The 22,303-nt window shown below is 32.2% G+C and overlaps 2 protein-coding genes across 2 annotated transcripts; one reads left to right on the top strand and one right to left on the bottom strand.

Moving 5' to 3' along the window:
• On the top strand, nt 1-21,387 carry LOC111688315. The gene is made up of 18 exons (XM_023450802.2): nt 1-396; nt 871-1,076; nt 5,165-5,392; nt 5,467-5,777; nt 5,851-6,515; nt 6,571-6,743; nt 8,733-8,950; nt 9,033-9,252; nt 9,315-9,543; nt 9,610-10,106; nt 10,165-10,280; nt 10,348-10,474; nt 10,531-10,761; nt 19,992-20,135; nt 20,198-20,374; nt 20,445-20,694; nt 20,765-21,113; nt 21,194-21,387. The coding sequence occupies exons 1-18, from the start codon at nt 366-368 to the stop codon at nt 21,369-21,371; spliced, it is 4,350 nt and encodes a 1,449-aa protein (XP_023306570.2). The 5' UTR covers nt 1-365; the 3' UTR covers nt 21,372-21,387.
• LOC111688310 (arginine kinase) lies at nt 12,475-14,453 on the bottom strand. The gene is made up of 4 exons (XM_023450796.2): nt 14,113-14,453; nt 13,796-14,046; nt 13,004-13,740; nt 12,475-12,948 (listed from the first exon to the last, which is right to left on the bottom strand). The coding sequence occupies exons 1-4, from the start codon at nt 14,119-14,121 to the stop codon at nt 12,584-12,586; spliced, it is 1,362 nt and encodes a 453-aa protein (XP_023306564.1). The 5' UTR covers nt 14,122-14,453; the 3' UTR covers nt 12,475-12,583.
• Nucleotides 21,388-22,303: the final 916 nt, after the last annotated feature.

Raw genomic sequence — 22,303 nt, 5'->3', positions numbered from 1 at the left:
TTCAAGATCAGTAGCAGTTTAAAACGCGAGCACAACACTTGGACTTATTTGAAAATACGGAAATTTTAAAAACTGTGGTTTTAAATAATATGTATATAAAAAGAAACAACAAAAAATATATAAGAAAACTTTATCATTAAATATATTATAATAAATTGGACATTTAAAAAAAAAAGATAATCAGACAACCAATACTGCAACAATTAAACCCCGATCTTTGAAAAAGTTTATATAAAATGAAATATTAAAAGCGGAAAGTGTTTTTATTTCAATATCATAAGTTTTAAAACGTTCTAAACGGTTTTAAAAACTATAATAAAATCTTAAAAAAAAAACAAAACCAAGTTTTCAGACAAAATTATAAAATGAAGCGCTTTAAGTGCTCAGTATTAGTGTGTATGTATTGTTTTTTTAAATATAAATTTAAATTTGAAAAAAAAATTCAAATGTAAAAATAAATTTTTAAATAAAATAATTTAACTATATAATTATAAAAATGACGTAATTTTCTATAAAATATTAGAAAATTTTCTATAAATTAACAAAAAAAAATCTAAATTTCTCTCTACATTACTTTGTATTTAAAGATGATTTGTGTTTCATTTATTTAAATTTATTTTGTGTTGATAAAGAATTATTATATTTTTTTTTTTTTTTTTGTAGTGAAATTAAATTTTATTTTAATAATGGCAAAAAAAAAAACAACAACAAAATTACTATATGTTTAATATTTATTAAAAAAAATCTTTTAAAAGTTTATTAGCATTTTTTTGTTTTGTTTGTATTTTAGTAAAAAAATAAATACATTGAAATATTTAAAATTGTTTTTTTTTTAATAATAAATTAATTTAAATCTGAATGAAATTGTAGATCTATTTTTGCTATTCCCGATATCACAAAATGCTTTCAATATTATCGGTTTAAACAAACAAATGCTCTACGAATATGTGGGCAGTGTACAAGTGGGCGCTAAAGCGCCGCAGGAAGAAGAATTACCAGCGCCACCTACTACCGGTTGGATTGTACGCGGTAAATTGACATTGCAACGGCAAAATAATAATACTTTGGCGGCAGCGGTAAGTTTATTTTTTATTTAGTTTTTTTTTTTTAATTAATTAGGAAAATTTATAAGTTGAAATTACTTAAATTCTCTTTGTGGGAAATCTTTTGTTAAAAAAAAATTAATAAAAAATGAAAAATTTTACTATTAACACAAAGTTTAAAGAATTACTAACATTGATCAAATTTTGTACTAAACTTCGTAAGAGGATATTGTAAAGAATCCTGGAAGAGAAGAGAGACCAGACAACTGTTTTTCTATTCTATAAATTACTCTTTGGACTATTATATAGACCATCTTTAAGACTAGAGAATTCACTAACGTAATGTCTAAGCCATAGACTAGTCTTTTGTGTAATTTATATACTACACTATACTAGAGTTCTATAAATCGACTTTCGAATAATCGAACAATCGACTTTTTGTCGAAAAAAGTCGAAAAGTCAAAGTCGACTATTTTGTTTCAAAAAAGTTGATAACTCGGCTATCGTCTATGAAAAAAGTCAAAAAGTCGACTTTGTAAATAAAAGTCGAAAAGTCGGACAGAGTCGAAAAAAGTCGGAAAGTCGAAAAAAGTCGGAATAAGTCGGAAAAAGTCGAAAGAAGTCGAAAAATTCGGAAAAAGTCGAAAATAGTCGGAAAAAGTCGAAAAGTCGGAATAAGTCGGAAAAAGTCGGAAAAAGTCGAAAGAAGTCGAAAAATTCGGAAAAAGTCAAAAATAGTCGAAAAAAGTCGAAAAGTCGGAAAAAGTCGGAAAAAGTTGAAAAAACTCAAAAAATTGCAACAAATAGAAAAAATATAAATAAAATTTTTTTATTAATAATATTAAATAATAATAATAATATAATGTTAAATGGCCATATTATAAATTTACGCTTCTGAGAACTTTATAAATTTTTAACTCTGGTCGGAAAAAGTCGAAAATAATCGAAAAAAGTCGGAAAGTCGAAAAAAGTCGAAAAAAGTCAAAAGTCAAAAATAGTCGAAAAGTCGAAAAGTCGGAAAAAGTCGAAAAGTTGACTATTTATAAAATATTAAAAGTCGAAAAGTCGAAAAATCGACTTTTAATTAAATGAAAAAAGTCGAAAAATCGACTTTTAACTAAATGCAAAAGGTCGAAATGTCGACTTTTCATAAAATGCAAAAAGTTGAAATGTCGACTTTTCATAAAATGCAAAAAGTCGACTTTTCCTAAAATGCAAAAAGTCGAAAAGTCGACTTTTCGTTTCAACTATAGATATATAATAGACTGTCTATTGACTAGTTCTAGAACCGGTCTATTGACTAAATGATCTTATATATTGACTTGTCCAATCACTAATCTACAGTTTTAAAGTACTTTAATTAAACGTTTAAAGTATTTCTAGAGAAATTAGTCAATGGACCAGTAGATATCTCGAAGAAGATATCACCTCTTCAATTCAAATTGAAATTTTCTTCGTTTGACAAACTTTGATATTCCGCATTTCGATTGGATGCTATGATCGTAATGCAGAATTCACACAATCGTAAAGTCTTGAAATAAAATGGTATTGCTTCTTCTTTTTCATACGATTCCGTTTTTTGTTGGAATACAAATTTTTAGATGGTCGCAAAACAGAATGCGGAAAAGTAATCGAAATGCAGAATAGGCGTGTAAACCTTTACGATTTTATACGATTTTGTAAATAAGGGACCTTTTGCCCTTACATATGATAAAGATATCTAAAAACCTTGTTATGATGGATACATTTTGAGTCTAGATTCGGAATCAACATATTTACCCATATTCTGCATTTCGATTGAACTGAATCGTAAGAAAAAGAAGAAGCAATTCCATTTCGTTTCAATGCTTTACGAACGTGTGTATTCTGCGTTACGATCGTACCTTGTTTTTGTTGTTTATGTGACGGTGAGTCGAGTCGAAATGCAGAATACCGAAGCTGCCAAACGAAGAAAATTTCGATACGAATTGGACTTTAAGGGATTTTGTAAATAAGGGACTTTTTGCGTTTAAATATGACCAAAAACGGAGTTTTTCCAATTTTGTGTCAAGATATCTAATGATGGATACATTCTGAGTCTAAATTCGGAATCAGCCCTTAATCTTTTAAAAAATATAATTTGGTTTAGAAATTTCGACTTATTTCAAATTTTTATTTAAGTTATTGACCTGCAGCCCTTCTACAGAGTGTTATATTCGATTATGCCGAATCTTATAAGACTAGCATTCAAAAAAGGGTCTTTTATGGAGACTTATGGATCGAACTCTTTAAAATTCGAAAAAAATGTCAAATTTATAATAAAAAAATAATTTTTGTTGAAATTCTGTACTTTTGAAACTTAACAGAGAGTTTAGTCCATAACTATGTTTATGTATGTCAAACTTAACAGTCTTAATATAGAGACAAATTTGGACCGTTTTACCCATTTTTAATACATAACATAACAGTATAATATTTAGAGAATATTTCTAGGGAATTTTTTCCTAACAAACAAACGGATCGTCGTATAGTCTAATAATGACCCAGAATACTGGATACTTGAATGAATTGGAATGACAATATCGAAATCTATATATAATGGTTATGTCAAATGACCCTTGTATTAAAAATTTACATCTCTCTAACATTATTCAATCATAAAAATGCAACATATAAAGCTACTATACGTACTTGTTAAAAAAAAATCTCAATTAAAATTCTTATCAAAAGAAAATTATGTTATTATACGCACGAGTATGTACAATAAGCCAAGATTTACCATTTCAAAAAAAAAAAAAAAAAAAAACTCTCAGCTGTTTTCTACTGATAACAAAAAAACAAAACTCCCACGATCAAAAGCAAAGGTCAGAAACAATTATGGAAGAAAGAAATCATATTTTTTTAAACATACACTTCATAATTCCCATAATTCCCATGTTGGTGTTCATGACGATCACCAACATCTCCATCATCATCAGTATTATACGATTGGTGTTGGTTATTGATAACGAGTCCGTCCAAAAGCATCTTTCGTGTAATTTTTTTTTTTATTGTTTGTTGAAATTAAATTGATTATTTCTTCACGATAAGCACGAAGAACATCGAGACAAACATATAAAAATGATCTGAAATATTTTGCATACGAGGAGTAAATTGTAAATTTATTTGTATACTACACACATGCTGAGACTGAATCGAATTCAAGGGTTCAAAAAGGTTGTGTGTAGTACAAACGCTAACTGAATTATATTGTATATGTACTACTGTTGGGAGAAAAAGATCACACAATTAATTGAATTCAATTTCAAATGGCAATTAATTTGCACTTTAAAAACAACAAAAATAGAATAAAAATTCTGATGAAGAGAGAAAAAAATGTGTAATTCTGAAATAAGAAAAGAGAAAATTGAAAACAAGGCTCAAATAAAGTAGCAATTAAGTTAGGTACTTTAAAGAAAGGTACTTCAATAAAGAAGGGGTTTAACGTAAAAAATGTCATTGATCTTAATATTGCATTAGATAGATAGATAGATAGATAGATAGATAGATAGATAGATAGATAGATAGATAGATAGATAGATAGATAGATAGATAGATAGATAGATAGATAGATAGATAGATAGATAGATAGATAGATAGATAGATAGATAAATAGATAAATAGATAAATAGATAGATAGATAGATAGATAGATAGATAGATAGATAGATAGATAGATAGATAGATAGATAGATATACAAGTAGATACATACATCTGTATCACAACATTATGTAATGTTGACAATGGATTGTTTGTCAATATATAAACAGTTTGGTGTCAATTTGGTACCAGACGTGTACACCTATTTTTCAATCTGTGAAGACCAAATAAATAAACCTTTCTAAATAGTTGAATTTTTCATAAAAATAGCCATATTTTGGATGGAACTGGTCTAAGCTTTCTACTTATGTTATGTTTTTAAAACGATACCGTTTATCCATAAAAATAAGTTTTAAGAAAGTCGGGAGATATTTGGTTGGGTTATTACCAAAAACATGACAGATGTAGATGTAGATCGAAACCCAATATAACGGGTTTTAATCGATATAGAATTTTATTCAAGATTGAAAGATTATCTGAATTGATTTTTTCTTTTTTTACAGCTTGTCATAGACGATGTCACTCTCAACAATTCGGGAGAGAAATTTCTGCAAAATAAAGATATGTATCCCGCCTATAAACCCTTTAAAATTGCCTTAAATCCCGATGGCACTATATCGCATTTGGTATTCAAAGAAACGGATCCCATATGGTCGACAAACTTTAAAAGAGCCATTGCCTCAATGATACAATTTCAGACCAAGAAATCAGGAGCATTTGTAGTGGATGAGGTAACCTACTCTTCTGGATTTTAAATATTAATTATAGTATTTATTAAACTATTCGAAATTTTCTTTTGAAACAGATGGGCATACATGGCGAATGTTTAACCGAATATTTTATATCCAATAAAACAAATTATATTTCCATACGTAAGACTCCCGAATTGAGTTCATGTAAACCCTATGCTGAGTCTATACATGTAACACGCAGCAATGTTCCCACAAACACGTGTAAATTTGATTTTCAACAGAATGTTATAAGTGGCAATGAGGCCATATTTGGTATGTTGCCTCATGCCGAAACCGGTTACTTTTTGAGTATGGCTCATGTAAAGGGTTCGTCGCTTATACACACCTTTGAGTCCACGGGTGAAGCGCAGTTTATCAATTCGGAGTATGTTAACGATATATATATTTGGAATAAGTTTTTCCAATTTTAAAACATTATATATTGCCCTTCATTACAGATTACTTTTAAACTTTTTAAATGAAACCTCAATTGACAATCCCATAGATATTGAAACCTCCATGGCAGACGAAGTTTCTGGTTTACAGTTATTGCAAGTGGACTTAAATGATCCCACTGGTGGACGTTTCCCTCAACAGCAAGAAAATCTTATAAATTCTGCTTCCCGTCTACTAGATAGTTTGGCTGAGGGTTTGGAAAATTCTAATTATAAATTCAGTGAACCCTATGATTCCACAGTGTCGGATGTGATTAAACTTTTAACAGAAATGGACTATGTGTCGCTTAAGAAATTGTATACAGAAGTGGATATTGGTACTTCGTATAGACAGGAAACTATACGCAATATATTTCATGAAATCATACCCAGAATTGGTACCAAAGCCTCGGTATTCCTAACACGTTATTTGGTGGTAGAGAAAAAGGAAATAAAGTCCACTATTGCTGTACAATTGATTGTTTCTATGCCGTTTCATATATTTGAACTTTCACATGATTTAATTAAAGGCTGTGAGGATTTCTTAAATCTGGGACCCGAACGGCCCGATGTTATGCAGGCTGCTGTTTTAAGTTTTGCTACTTTAGTCTATAATGTTCATATTGCAGGAGGAATTAACAAAGATGTTTTCGAGGATTATGTTCAGAAATATTTCAATTTATATTTGGGTGAGTTGCTGAGATATTCTGTTGTCAGATTTATCGATATTTTTGGTTATTTTAGATTCTCGGGACTATGACAGTAAAATGTTGTATTTGCAAGGTCTAAGTAACTTACAAGTTGGCAATGTGGCCAATTATTTAGATCCTATCGTTAGCAATGGAGAAGAGAATCAAGATATTAAATTTTTGGCTGCCTGGACTACATTATCATTGGCTCCAGATCGTGCGGAAAGGGTGAGTGAAAGATTATATTAAAAATACAACTGAACAAATTGGATTCGATATAGCTTTAAAAATTCATTGAACCAGTACTGAATTAGAGCTTAAAGAACAGAAAAAGAACTAAACTAGAACTTAACTTGAACTAAACTAGAACAGAAGTAGATCTAAACTTGAACTGATCTAGAACTGAACTAGAACTGAACGAGAACTGAACTAGAACTGAACTAGAACTGAACTAGAACTGAACTAGAACTGAACTAGAACTGAACTAGAACTGAACTAGAACTGAACTAGAACTGAACTAGAACTGAACTAGAACTGAACTAGAACTGAACTAGAACTGAACTAGAACTGAACTAGAACTGAACTAGAACTGAACTAGAACTGAACTAGAACTGAACTAGAACTGAACTAGAACTGAACTAGAACTGAACTAGAACTGAACTAGAACTGAACTAGAACTGAACTAGAACTGAACTAGAACTGAACTAGAACTGAACTAGAACTGAACTAGAACTGAACTAGAACTGAACTAGAACTGAACTAGAACTGAACTAGAACTGAACTAGAACTGAACTAGAACTGAACTAGAACTGAACTAGAACTGAACTAGAACTGAACTAGAACTGAACTAGAACTGAACTAGAACTGAACTAGAACTGAACTAGAACTGAACTAGAACTGAACTAGAACTGAACTAGAACTGAACTAGAACTGAACTAGAACTGAACTAGAACTGAACTAGAACTGAACTAGAACTGAACTAGAACTGAACTAGAACTGAACTAGAACTGAACTAGAACTGAACTAGAACTGAACTAGAACTGAACTAGAACTGAACTAGAACTGAACTAGAACTGAACTAGAACTGAACTAGAACTGAACTAGAACTGAACTAGAACTGAACTAGAACTGAACTAGAACTGAACTAGAACTGAACTAGAACTGAACTAGAACTGAACTAGAACTGAACTAGAACTGAACTAGAACTGAACTAGAACTGAACTAGAACTGAACTAGAACTGAACTAGAACTGAACTAGAACTGAACTAGAACTGAACTAGAACTGAACTAGAACTGAACTAGAACTGAACTAGAACTGAACTAGAACTGAACTAGAACTGAACTAGAACTGAACTAGAACTGAACTAGAACTGAACTAGAACTGAACTAGAACTGAACTAGAACTGAACTAGAACTGAACTAGAACTGAACTAGAACTGAACTAGAACTGAACTAGAACTGAACTAGAACTGAACTAGAACTGAACTAGAACTGAACTAGAACTAGAACTTGAACTAGAACTGAACTAAAGTAGAACTGAACTGGAACTGAACTAGAACTGAACCAGAACTGAACTAGAACTAGAACTGAACTAGAACTGAACTAGAACTGAACTAGAACTGAACTAGAACTGAACTAGAACTGAACTAGAACTAAACTAGAACTGAACTAAACTAGAACTGTACTAGAACTGTACTAGAACTGAACTAGAACTGAACCGGAACTGAACTAGAACTGAACCGGAACTAGAACTGAACTAGAATTGAACTAGAACTGAACTAGAACTGAACTAGAACTGAACTAGAACTGAACTAGAACTGAACTAGAACTGAACTAGAACTGAACTAGAACTGAACTAGAACTGAACTAGAACTGAACTAGAACTGAACTAGAACTGAACTAGAACTGAACTAGGACTGAGCTAGAACTGAACTAGAACTGAACTAGAACTGAACTAGAACTGAACTAGAACTGAACCAAAACTGAACTAGAACAGAAGTAGATCTAAACTTGAACTGAACTAGAACTGAACTAGAACTGAACTAGAACAGAAGTAGGACCGAACTACAACTGAACTAGAACTGAACTATAACTCATCTAGAACTGAACTGGAACTAAACTAAAACTGAACCAGAACTGAATTGGAACTAAACGCAAACGGAACTATAACTCCAATTAAAGATTGAAATTCTATTTATCTTATATTCCTTTCCCAAGATCTATGAAATCTATTGGCCCATCTTCGAATCTCGTAATGCCAGTTTAGAATTGAGAGTTGCGGCGGTAACTTTGCTACTGATCTCTAATCCTACAGCTGCTCGTTTAATTAGTATTCATCGTATTATACAAAGTGAAACAGATCCTCATATGATCAATTACTATAGAACCACCATCACTAGTATTTCAGAGACGACATACCCTTGTTATCAAAATTTGTAAGTACCTACATAATATATCTACTTAGTTTTTCTTTAAAGAAAATCTTTAACCAGTAATTTTCTTATTCAAAATTTCTAGGAGACGTCTATTGTCCTACATGCATCGTCATTTGCCCCAAAAGCCGGAACCACGTTATTGGGTTACCGGTAATTATATATTCGATTATCGTGATTCGAAATTTGGTATTGGTGCTATGCTGCAGGCTTTATTGGTGGGAGATCCTAAATCCGATTTACCCGTGGTAGCCTATTTGCAATTTGATACCGAGGCTTTGGGTAAATTTACTGGACAGTTGGCGGTAGGTTTATGAAATCTCGTTTTAAATTTGTTTCTTAAACAAAATATTTCCCAAAATTACAGTTATATATTAAGGCCCGTGGTTTGCCCGATACCATGTTCAAAACTCTTATGAAAACCAATGGAGATCCTAAAAAATATATTAACATACAAAGTCTTTTGAAATTATTAGATGCTCCCATTATAGATACCAAACCTTTGCATTTAGAATTTATTTTAAAAATGGAGGGTAAAGCGGTGTTATCATATTACTTAAATGAGCGCACCTATCAAAAGATCACCTATAAAGATTGTAAGTCTGATAAGAGTTAAGGACTACTATATAGCTAAACTAATCTCATTTCTTTTTTCTTTAAAGTAATCGATCGCATTGCCTTTCTTATAAGAGCCGATAGCCATATTAACATGCAAACTGTTAGATGGCCTTTTATGACCAAATATGCTGTGCCCACAGTTTTGGGTACCAATGCCGATGTCTTGCTACAAACTACTGTACTCACCTCTTTGCGCGGTAACATAACCCAATTCCATCATCCGAATGTTATGAAATCTTCTTTGGAAATTGATGCTCGTTATTCATCGTATGCTTCTTGCCGCAGTCGTAGTTATAATCCTTTCCTTAATTTGGATCATGAAATTAATCGTGAACAGGGTTTCTTGATTTATGTTCCACTCTATTTGAGTTTGAATTATTATGCTGGTAGCTGTTGGGAATATGCCTTTAATAGGCCGGCTAATCTTACCAGTGGTTTATCGTTTAAATCAAGATCGGTTACCACCACAAGGGGATTGATTACAAAGTCGGCTAATGAACCATTTGAGGAGATAATGCATCCGGAAAGACATCATGATGTGGTGAGGTTTTGAAGTTAATTTTAGTATTTTATTTGTTAAACTAACTTGTCTGAAACAGGTTCAATTATTCAAATATGATATGGAAGATTTGGGCATGTCCATTATTATAAATACCAACTTGAATGAACTCAACAAATATCGGGGCATGTTATTGAAATCGGAATTTATGGAAAAGTATGTTTTTTTTGGAATTAGAGAATTAAAAAATTTTATTTATTAAACCTATTTTCTATCTGTCTAGTGGCTTCTCACGTAATATGATCATAAATTTCCTTATGTATGTCTTTGGTGTGGCCCAGTTAAGTTCTATACATTTAGGTCATGATCGTAACTTTACTCTCTTGATATCAAATGAAAAATTAACCAAGGTGAGTCATATTAAAAACGGATTGTATTCGAATTATTTATATCGTTTATTTTTTAGATCGAGGGAGCCATTTGCAGTACTGAAGAATTGAAATCTCACGATAGCATTGATCGCAATATTAACTTTACTCTCATTCATACGGATGATCAAAATATGGAACAAAATCTTCATAAATGGATTGTTAATATGGATGTTCAATCATCGAAAAAAACCAGTTGGTTTAATTTGGCCGGTAATGTTCAGCGTACAGCAGCTGAGACAGCCGATATGCCACAAACTGATTGGAAGGTAAGTGGGATTTTTATGATTCTTTAGAATATTTTAGTTAATACTCTTCGCCGAATGTAAAATGAAAGATGGATCTATATTAGTTTTTCATCCTTGATCTTAACAATTATATATAAAAAATTAATTGATCTATTTTTCTCTTTTCTGGAAAACGAATTGAAAACAAGTAAGAAACTATAGTCGGGCGAGGCCGACCGCATAATACTCTACACCTGTTACAAAAAGTAAAATGTGATTAATATATACTTAAGCCATTTATTGTTAAATAAAACTGTGGACATTAAGGTCAAATTTTGAAGGAGGCTTTTTATAGGGTTTAGGGTCGAATGAGGCCCTATAATTATAGGGCTCATTAGGGTCATCAAGGCTAGTATAGAGCTTAGTTTTGCAACTTTTTGTCGACATACAAGTATATTAAACATAATTATGAGCCTGAAAGCCCTGTTCGGTGGTTCCAGTTGTATGGGAGCTAGGTGAAATAATGGACCGATGTTAACAATTTCCAATAGGCTTCGTCTACGTTAGAAGATCATGTGACAAATTTCATTGAATTATCTCCAAAAATGCGACCTTTAGTTTGATTACAAGGTTTACAAGCCGTATTGAGGGATTCAGTTGTATGGGCGCTCGGTGAAATAATGGACCGATCTTAACCATTTTCAATCCCTAGGACAATAGATCATATAACAAATTTCATTGAATTATCTTCAAAATTGCGACCTGTAGTTTGGTTTACATGGACGGACAAACGGATGGACGGACACAGCTAAATCGACTGAGAAAACAATTCTTAGCCGATTAGTATACTTTAAAGTGGGTATAGGACCAAACATCAGCAGAAGCCTAATATACCCTCCCCACTAAAGTGGTGTAGGGTATAAAAACGCAATCTTTGTTAAGAATATTTTGAAAATTTCATGAAACAACGAATGTCCCTAATGTTCTCTAAAACTCTAAACTAAAACTTAACTTGAACTAAACTAGAACAGAAGCAGATCTAAATTTGAACTGAACTAGAACTGATCTAGAACTGAACTAGAACTGAACGAGAACTGAACTAGAACTGAACTAGAACTGAACTAGAACTGAACTAGAACTGAACTAGAACTGAACTAGAACTGAACTAGAACTGAACTAGAACTGAACTAGAACTGAACTAGAACTGAACTAGAACTGAACTAAAACTGAACTAGAACTGAACTAGAACTGAACTAGAACTGAACTAGAACTGAACTAGAACTGAACTAGAACTGAACTAGAACTGAACTAGAGCTGAACTAGAACTGAACTAGAACTGAACTAGAACTGAACTAGAACTGAACTAGAACTGAAATAGAACTGAACTAGAACTGAACTAGTTCTAATTCAGTTAAGCATTTAGGAAAGCACGCTACAGCAATTTAAGTTTCTTTTTAGTTTAAAAGTTATTAGAAATTTTAGGATCTTTAACTTGTTAGGAACGTTTTATTTAGAACGAAATTACGTCAAAATAGGAAGATTTGATAGTGAGATCGTTATTGATCTAATTCTGTGAAGATTGCTCAGGATCTAAAGATCTAACGGACCGAACTAATAAAAAAAGCTTGTCGAAATCTTTTTTGACAATATCTTACCAAACACATTCCAGTACTTTTTTGTCCTCAATCTTCTTATTCAAGTTTTGGGTTCCCCTCGATAATCCATCATATTTTTGTACACAAATTTTACACAAAAAAAACTTGTTGTTTATATATTTAAATTTCTTTCTCGAATAAAACAAAAAACACCACTAAAAATACCATTAATTAAAAGCCACTTCCTTTTTCCGTCCTTCCATTTCTTTTCATTTTTTCGCCTCTAATTCCTCTTCTGCTTTAATAAGACTTATAATGCCCTCTTGCAACGACTTGACAAGTTCATATTCGGTAATACCCAAACGTTTACAATTGGATATATCCATAATACCATCCTCTATGGCCGTATGTTCACCACCAGTGCCACGTATTTGTAAATTTAAATCTTTAGCCATGGTCCTTAGACGTTCAGTGTCTTGTGCCAATAGGGGTAATCGTATATGCACCGAAGCTCTCAGTGTGGTGCCCAAATTTGTGGGGCAAGCTGTAAGGTTGCCGTAACGGGCATGACGTCCGAAAACAAGATTCTTTTCGAGTTCCTGTAGAGCTTTAACTAAGCGGCTGTAAACGTCGCCTGGAAGGTGTTTGGTTCCATTATATAAACATATTGAAATAAAGTAAAAACCTACCCAAATCCCCACACTTTGCCATTGATATTATTCTCAAATGATCCTCCTCATTGACCCACACCAAAAACGTCTCAGCTGGATTATGAAAAATACCACGACCTATAGGCCAAAAGCGATAACAGCCAGCATCTTGAAGATACTCATCACCTTTCTTAAAGAGAATATGACGCTTTACCATTTCCGCTTGTGTCTCAGCACTTATATCTTTCATGCTAAAATAAGCTCCCGCCAATTCACCATCAAACGATTCAACAGCTGATTTAACTTTTTCCTCCACCTCGATGAATTGTTTCTCTGTGAGTTTGGGAAAATATGGAAATCCTTCGATATTACGAGCAATACGTATGCGAGTTGAACTTATATATTTCTTTTCAGGATCTAGATTTTCTATATCATCTACATTGCCAAAATCAGTATCCGGTTGTAATTGTTCCTTTTCATTTTCCAATTGACCATGATAGTCACGTATAATGGGATCGAATAGTTTATTAAATGCATCATAAGATTCGGGATCGGCTGCATAAGCACCACACGAAGAATCATGATGTTCAAAGCCCGACTGAACACAATCCAATAAAGAGGCTTCTATAGGAGATGCCGTAAAAACTGCTTTATATTCACTCAATAAATCGGCCGTTAAATATTTGCGCAAAAGTGAAGCAGAATGTTCCTCATCTTCTGTTAAAGCTTTAAAGCCACTATCCAATAATTCTGCCACCTCCTCGGGAGTTTTTTTACTTTAACAGAAATTACTTTATTTTAAGAACTTTTATGTTTTTAAACTAAACTTACATTAAAGCTTTACATCTTTCCAAATCCTGTTCCAATAAAGAGATTTTCTTTAAAGCCGCCTCTAAATCATTTTTCATGGCATCAAATTGTGCATCATCTGGACAAGTTTCACACATAAATTTTCTTACAAAACGTATAGCATCATCGGGTTTATTTTGTTCTTCATAAAGCTTTATTAAAGCTTTACTTAAAGCATCTATAACACCAGCTCTTTCGAGATATTTACGATATTGCACACGTTTCGATTCGATCTTTAAATAGAAATTAAACAAAATATTCTAAAATTTTAGGAAAATAATGTAAACTGTTTCACTTACCGAGGACATTTTATAAATATATTACAAATTTAAATATCAAATTCCTTGTTAATTTAAGTTTATTTTTAAAATACCATTTATTTGAAATTTCAAATTTGTTTTTTTTTTTTTTTCTTTTAAGAAATATGTCAACGTTTTCAATTTGTATGCACTTGTTACTTTGATTGATTAATTTGATTTCTTTATTTTTTGTAAAATATTGATCAAACGTGTTTTTTTTGGTGTGAGTGTCGAAAGGATGTTTTTTTTAGCCGAGCCACAGACGGATATTGACTTATTTATTATTTAAACGACGAAAATCAAACTATTTGAAAATAGCACAACAAAAAACACATGTATATTTAACGACAAGTTTCCAACAACTGTTTTCGTATCTAGACCACTATGAACTTTAATCGTGTGTCTATGATTTTGAGTAGTACAACTACATATTTATTTTGTTGTGGGGAGTTTCATATGGTTTTAGATAATGCGTCTATGTTGCTCCATTTGTAATAATAAGGAAAGAGTGGAAAAGAGACAGTAGCAAAGGGAAAGTGAGGATGGGGGTAAGATTGTTGAGAAAGAAAAAAACTCGGCCAGCTGCCTTCGAGGAAGAGTGTGAGTATTGGATTCACATCAATTTTGACAGATTAATGAATTCCTTTAGACGTTTAAATGGAATATTTGACAATTCGGACAGATCACCAAAGTATGCCGATCCAAGCGTCCGAAATTGGGCCTCCGCCAAAGCAGATCAATAGCAGAGAAGATGAGTAAAAGTCTCTTCTTAATCCTCGTTTTGAAAACTTCTTCAGTAATCGTTGAACGGAAGACCAATGCGTCTAGCATGTTTACCAAATTTACCAGTGATAACCGATATCAATATACTTAGCTGCGTTCTTTGAACACCAAGAAGATGTTTCGACCTAAGCTACAATTATCATTAAGTCTAAATAAGATTTTGCGCCTTCTATGAAGGTCCCTCGCTAACTAATATCATTGTTTTGAATCCATGAGATTAATGAGACTCCGTGGGTTCTTTTAAAATATTGGAAGCAGATCAAACAGAAGTTTGAAGTCTGCAAAAGTTCGAGCTCTTGATCAATAGAAAATAATAACTGTTTCACGATCTCATGCACTCCCATGGAATAAAGTGTTCTCGTCCGATAATAGTTTCTGATTTTTCTATAAAATATACAATATATATTTACTAATTTCGAAACCATGCTTTCTTTATATGACACTCCCCTCATACTTAATATCACTACCGTTGCATTTTAGAGGCATTTCAGTAGTGACAATGGTGGTGGTATTGTTGCTGGTTATAGTATCGTTTGTAGACTGTAGTAGGGGTGATGTTATGTCCTTCAGTTCTTTATATACTCATTCATTCATATTATATTCCATTCATTTATTCATTCACATACATAGTTTTGTAGGCGTAAATATACAGACACACATACCCATGTTTCATTTTCAGAAAACCAAACAAAAAATTTAAGAAGTACGAAAGTAATGTTGGTCATAAGCGAATATATGATAGAGTTACAGCGATAAATTCTCCCTTGATTTAGAAGAGTTAAAGAAGGAGTAAATTAATGTAAATTATGATCAAGTATTTGCTATTTGTGTTGAACTTAATCTAGTCTTGTTAAAAGTATAGTTTTTAGTCAAGTCTATAATTTAGTCTGTAGTCTTTGTAAGAAGTCTAGTTTATAGTCTAGTCTATAGTCTAGTTTAGTCTAGTCAATAATCTAGTCAATAGTCTAGTCTATAGTCTAGTCTATAGTCTAGTCTATAGTCTAGTCTATAGTCTAGTCTATAGTCTAGTCTATAGTCTAATCTATAGTCTAGTCTATAGTCTAGTCTATAGTCTAGTCTATAGTCTAGTCTATGGTCTAGTCTATAGTCTAGTCTATAGTCTAGTCTATAGTCTAGTCTATAGTCTAGTCTATAGTCTAGTCTATAGTCTAGTCTATAGTCTAGTCTATAGTCTAGTCTATAGTCTAGTCTATAGTCTAGTCTATAGTCTAGTCTATAGTCTAGTCTATAGTCTAGTCTATAGTCTAGTTTATAGTCTAGTCTATAGTCTAGTCTATAGTCTAGTATATAGTCTAGTCTATAGTCTAGTCTATAGTCTAGTCTATAGTCTAGTCTATAGTCTAGTCTATAGTCTAGTCTATAGTCTAGTCTATAGTCTAGTCTATAGTCTAGTCTATAGTCTAGTCTATAGTCTAGTCTATAGTCTAGTCTATAGTCTAGTCTATAGTCTAGTCTATAGTCTAGTCTATAGTCTAGTCTATAGTCTAGTCTATAGTCTAGTCTATAGTCTAGTCTATAGTCTAGTCTATAGTCTAGTCTATAGTCTAGTCTATAGTCTAGTCTATAGTCTAGTCTATAGTCTAGTCTATAGTCTAGTCTATAGTCTAGTCTATAGTCTAGTCTATAGTCTAGTCTATAGTCTAGTCTATAGTCTAGTCTATAGTCTAGTCTATAGTCTAGTCTATAGTCTAGTCTATAGTCTAGTCTATAGTCTAGTCTATAGTCTAGTCTATAGTCTAGTCTATAGTCTAGTCTATAGTCTAGTCTATAGTCTAGTCTATAGTCTAGTCTATAGTCTAGTCTATAGTCTAGTCTATAGTCTAGTCTATAGTCTAGTCTATAGTCTAGTCTATAGTCTAGTCTATAGTCTAGTCTATAGTCTAGTCTATAGTCTAGTCTATAGTCTAGTCTATAGTCTAGTCTATAGTCTAGTCTATAGTCTAGTCTATAGTCTAGTCTATAGTCTAGTCTATAGTCTAGTCTATAGTCTAGTCTATAGTCTAGTCTATAGTCTAGTCTATAGTCTAGTCTATAGTCTAGTCTATAGTCTAGTCTATAGTCTAGTCTATAGTCTAGTCTATAGTCTAGTCTATAGTCTAGTCTATAGTCTAGTCTATAGTCTAGTCTATAGTCTAGTCTATAGTCTAGTCTATAGTCTAGTCTATAGTCTAGTCTATAGTCTAGTCTATAGTCTAGTCTATAGTCTAGTCTATAGTCTAGTCTATAGTCTAGTCTATAGTCTAGTCTATAGTCTAGTCTATAGTCTAGTCTATAGTCTAGTCTATAGTCTAGTCTATAGTCTAGTCTATAGTCTAGTCTATAGTCTAGTCTATAGTCTAGTCTATAGTCTAGTCTATAGTCTAGTCTATAGTCTAGTCTATAGTCTAGTCTATAGTCTAGTCTATAGTCTAGTCTATAGTCTAGTCTATAGTCTAGTCTATAGTCTAGTCTATAGTCTAGTCTATAGTCTAGTCTATAGTCTAGTCTATAGTCTAGTCTATAGTCTAGTCTATAGTCTAGTCTATAGTCTAGTCTATAGTCTAGTCTATAGTCTAGTCTATAGTCTAGTCTATAGTCTAGTCTATAGTCTAGTCTATAGTCTAGTCTATAGTCTAGTCTATAGTCTAGTCTATAGTCTAGTCTATAGTCTAGTCTATAGTCTAGTCTATAGTCTAGTCTATAGTCTAGTCTATAGTCTAGTCTATAGTCTAGTCTATAGTCTAGTCTATAGTCTAGTCTATAGTCTAGTCTATAGTCTAGTCTATAGTCTAGTCTATAGTCTAGTCTATAGTCTAGTCTATAGTCTAGTCTATAGTCTAGTCTATAGTCTAGTCTATAGTCTAGTCTATAGTCTAGTCTATAGTCTAGTCTATAGTCTAGTCTATAGTCTAGTCTATAGTCTAGTCTATAGTCTAGTCTATAGTCTAGTCTATAGTCTAGTCTATAGTCTAGTCTATAGTCTAGTCTATAGTCTAGTCTATAGTCTAGTCTATAGTCTAGTCTATAGTCTAGTCTATAGTCTAGTCTATAGTCTAGTCTATAGTCTAGTCTATAGTCTAGTCTATAGTCTAGTCTATAGTCTAGTCTATAGTCTAGTCTATAGTCTAGTCTATAGTCTAGTCTATAGTCTAGTCTATAGTCTAGTCTATAGTCTAGTCTATAGTCTAGTCTATAGTCTAGTCTATAGTCTAGTCTATAGTCTAGTCTATAGTCTAGTCTATAGTCTAGTCTATAGTCTAGTCTATAGTCTAGTCTATAGTCTAGTCTATAGTCTAGTCTATAGTCTAGTCTATAGTCTAGTCTATAGTCTAGTCTATAGTCTAGTCTATAGTCTAGTCTATAGTCTAGTCTATAGTCTAGTTTATAGTCTAGTCTATAGTCTAGTCTATAGTCTAGTCTTTAGTCTAGTCTATAGTCTAGTCTACCGTCTAGTCTATAGTCTTGTCTATAGTCTAGTCTATAGTCTAGTTTATAGTCTAGTCTATAGTCTAGTCTATAGTCTAGTCTTTTTTTTTTTCGAGGTAAAAATCATCAAAAGACTCTGACACACCTAACCTTTGATTGTTGCCAGGAGTGCGAGACTTTAACACGCTAAAAAAACTCTATCTCCAATCCAAAAATCCCTGTGGGACTACCGTAAGGCATTTCTTCACAGGGTGGGGAATGGTAGAAACCTACACTAGGTTAATTGGATTCTTCTTCGAATCTCCTCTTCTCTACGAAGTTCTACTAGAACCAATTTAACGTAATGACATACACTATTCCAATTTTCTAAGAATGTCAGCATAATTCTTATTATGTTATCTGGCCTAACCCTACATTCTACTTGGTCTTCTAGAGCTGCTCTTTCATTTCCAAATCTTGGACATATAAAGAAAACATGCTGTGCATCTTCCTCTATATTAACACAGTGAGGACAAAATGGATCCAGGTCACTATAGTCTAGTCTATAGTCTAGTCTGTAGTCTAGTCTATAGTCTAGTCTATAGTCTAGTCTAAAGTCTAGTCTAAAGTCTAGTCTAAAGTCTAGTCTATAGTCTAGTCTTGTCTATAGCCTAGTCTATAGTCTTTTTAAATTTTATTAATATTTATTGGTCGTAGGATCAATATGTTTATGCATTACAAACATCAGTACAAATGCATTATATACTCCGCTTACTTCAGTGGTGTAGGGCATGCAAAAGAAAACTATTGTGTATGTCCTTAATACTGCCATGGTGATTATGTGTAAATTGTATTGTTTGTTGGCGTGTATGGAAAATTGTCTGTCTAACAAGTTGACTGACTGACAGCCGTAGCAATACACGTTTTCACTGTTGTATGTCTCTTATTTCCGCTACCCTTCCTATTAGTCACCGCTACCAACCACCTTCTTTCCGTCCTTTTACTTCTTATTATTGTATTTTTTTTGTGTTTTTTTTTGTTGTATTTTCTCTTGTTTTGTCTTGTAAAGTTTATGCACTTGTCACAAAATGTCCTTTCATTATTATATCCTTATTGCTGCTGTTGTGATAGTTTAATATTTAAAATTATGTTGCCACAATAAATGCCAGCAATGCGTGCGTGTACAGTCTAAGGAGTATGTTGGGTTTTATATATAGGTATTTATAAGGATTCATAAGGATATATTAGACAATACGTGTTGTATCCTTTGTAGCAAGGAGCAAGAAAAAAAACAAATAATAAATATAATTTAAGCATGAGTTATGTAGGCAATTAAATAGGTTTGTTTTTAAAAGGACATATGTACATATATGAGATATTAATTATATTCCTAGAGATAATTCAATTAAACATAGAAAAATCTATGAGTTAGGAGTTTTGATAGGAAAGAGTATGACAAATTTGATGTCCAATTTGATTACAGATTGGTTTTGCTTTAGATCCCAGCATCTCTAGTTTCCATCTCTTGTAGTTACCCGCAAAAAGTTCCTTTATCTTTTCCTCAAAACATCATATATGAAGTGATCACAAGGTGCTGTTCTCTTGAAAGGCCTTAACTTTAGATTCCTTAGAAATTAAACCTTAATCAGGATAAAACAGTTTTTTAATATTTTTACTTTCCTTCTTTTAAGGCCTGCGTAAATGTTACCTTCGCTCCCCTGGTATTCACCAAACGTCCACACACCTTCATGGGTACAGTGATATTTGGCAACGCTTCCACAGACCATGAATGTCCTGCTAATGGTTCAAGCATACATTTCAGTAGCAGAGCAGGGGTAAGTGCAAACAATTAATACTCTTTTTTGGAAACTTTATAATAAAGATAATGTTATTTTAGCCCTCGGATCATGCTCGTGAATTCCTATTATCCGATAATCCTTTAACCGATACCGGTTTTTGTCCCAAAGAAGTATTGAAATTTTCACCTATACCCACTTCGAAATATTGTAAGAGAAGTAATTTCGAAAATTTCACCTCAATAACGAAATACGATATGGATGTACAGTTTGATAATGTAAGTTTTAAATCATATAGAAGGTTTCTCGAAACATGGATTAACTATTTGTTTTTCTTAACTTCTTTAGATGCCCGAATGGTATGATTTCTGGTCATCACGTTTGGATCATTTTGTTTCGTCTTTCTCTTCAGAAAAAGTTGAACGTTTAAATATGAATAAGGAAATACATGTATCGATAAATGCTCCTAACGATTATTTCTGGTTGACCGTGGAGGTGAATGGTGTGAGACGACGTATTTATCATATACCATTTATACAAAAACTTGATTCCAAATATGATGCTTCACATGAAATTTCCTATGATTCGGGAGTTAAACGTAAGTTTTGGAATTGTTTTACTAAAAAATTTAGAAGATTTTAAATAAATTTATGTGTGTGTGTCTACAGGTTCCTGTTCCGTTATCAATGGCATGGTTAATAGTTTCGATGACTATTTAATTGATTTGTCCGATTATCATAAAGTAACCAAAGCTGAGAATTGTTTAACTCTATTGGCTGCCGACTGTAGTCCTTTACGTGAAATGGCTGTCTTCCTAATGCCCTCTGTCGAAAATAGCCTAAGTTCTAATTACGGTTTAAGAGTGTACATAGGAGAGAACTATTTTACATTTAAATCATCGAGTTATACCGATGATAAGGCGCCGGTGAATATAATATTAAATAAAAATGAAAAAGTTATCGATGTACGACAACAACCCTATCAATATCCCGAAGAAAGTAACAATTATGATTTTAGGTAAGGAGTAAGGCAAATTCCCAAGGAAAAACATGCAAAATAATAAATTTCTTTATAACATTTCTATGTCATCTTTACAGAATCGAAGTGAATGAACAGAATATTTTGATTGTTGAAAATAATCTTATGCATTCGACCATACAATTTGATATGTTGAATATATTAAATTTTGAAATTTATTCGGTTTACAAAAATAAAATGTGCGGTTTATGCAGTAAACCATTGAATAGTATGCGCAATTATACATTGTGCGAGTGAGTAATGAAATCATTAAGATATAAGAAATTAAATACAACCATTACTACTACAATTATTAAAATAATATTAATAAGTAATAAATAAAAAATAGTAATAACTACTAAAAAAATGAAAAAAAAACTTGTTAAAACGTTCCATAATGAGTTAAAATACTTTTTACTATATTTTTGTGTTTAGAAATAAAGTGTGACATTTTAGCATACAATTAAAAATAACAAAGTTGGTTTTATTTTGTCAAATAAGTTCCAGGAATTTAGAATCAAACTAGGTTTCTATAAATCGACTTTCGAATAATCGAACAATCGACTTTTTGTCGAAAAAAGTCGAAAAGTCGAAGTCGACTATTTTGTTCTGTGAAAAAGGTCGAAAAGTCGACTTTGTTAATAAAAGACGAAAAGTCAAAAAGTCGAAAAAAGTCAAAAAGTCGTAAGAAGTCGAAGAAAGTCGTAAAAAGTCGAAGAAAGTCGAAAAGTCGTAAAAAGTCGAAAAAAGTCGGAAAAAGTCGAAAAATCAAAAATTGTAGAAACAAGTCAAAAATAGTCGATAATTTTAAAAAAAGTGGAAAAAAGTCAAAAACTCTAAAATAGTCGGAAAAACTCGAAAAAAGTCAAAAAATAGTCGGAAAAAAGTCGAAAGATGTCGAAAATAGTCAAAAAGTCGAAAAAATGGAAATGTCAATAAAAGTCGACTATTTATAAAATACTTACAGTCGAAAAGTCAACTTTTAAAAAAATGAAAAAAAAGATAACTCGACTATCGTCTATGAAAAAAGTCGAAAAGTCGACTTTGTAAATAGAAGTCGAAAAAAGTCGGAAAGTCGAAAAAAGTCGATAAGTCAAAAAATGTCGGAAAAATTCGAAAGAAGTCGAAAAATTCGGAAAAAGTCGAAAATAGTCGTAAAAAGTCGAAAATAGTCGAAAAAAGTAGAAAAA

Source organism: Lucilia cuprina, chromosome 4, assembly GCF_022045245.1.
Source record: "Lucilia cuprina isolate Lc7/37 chromosome 4, ASM2204524v1, whole genome shotgun sequence".
NCBI classification, from domain to species: Eukaryota; Metazoa; Arthropoda; class Insecta; order Diptera; family Calliphoridae; genus Lucilia; species Lucilia cuprina.
The sequence above is the reverse complement of the archived record's forward strand: the minus strand, read 5'-3'. Positions and strand labels throughout refer to the sequence as shown.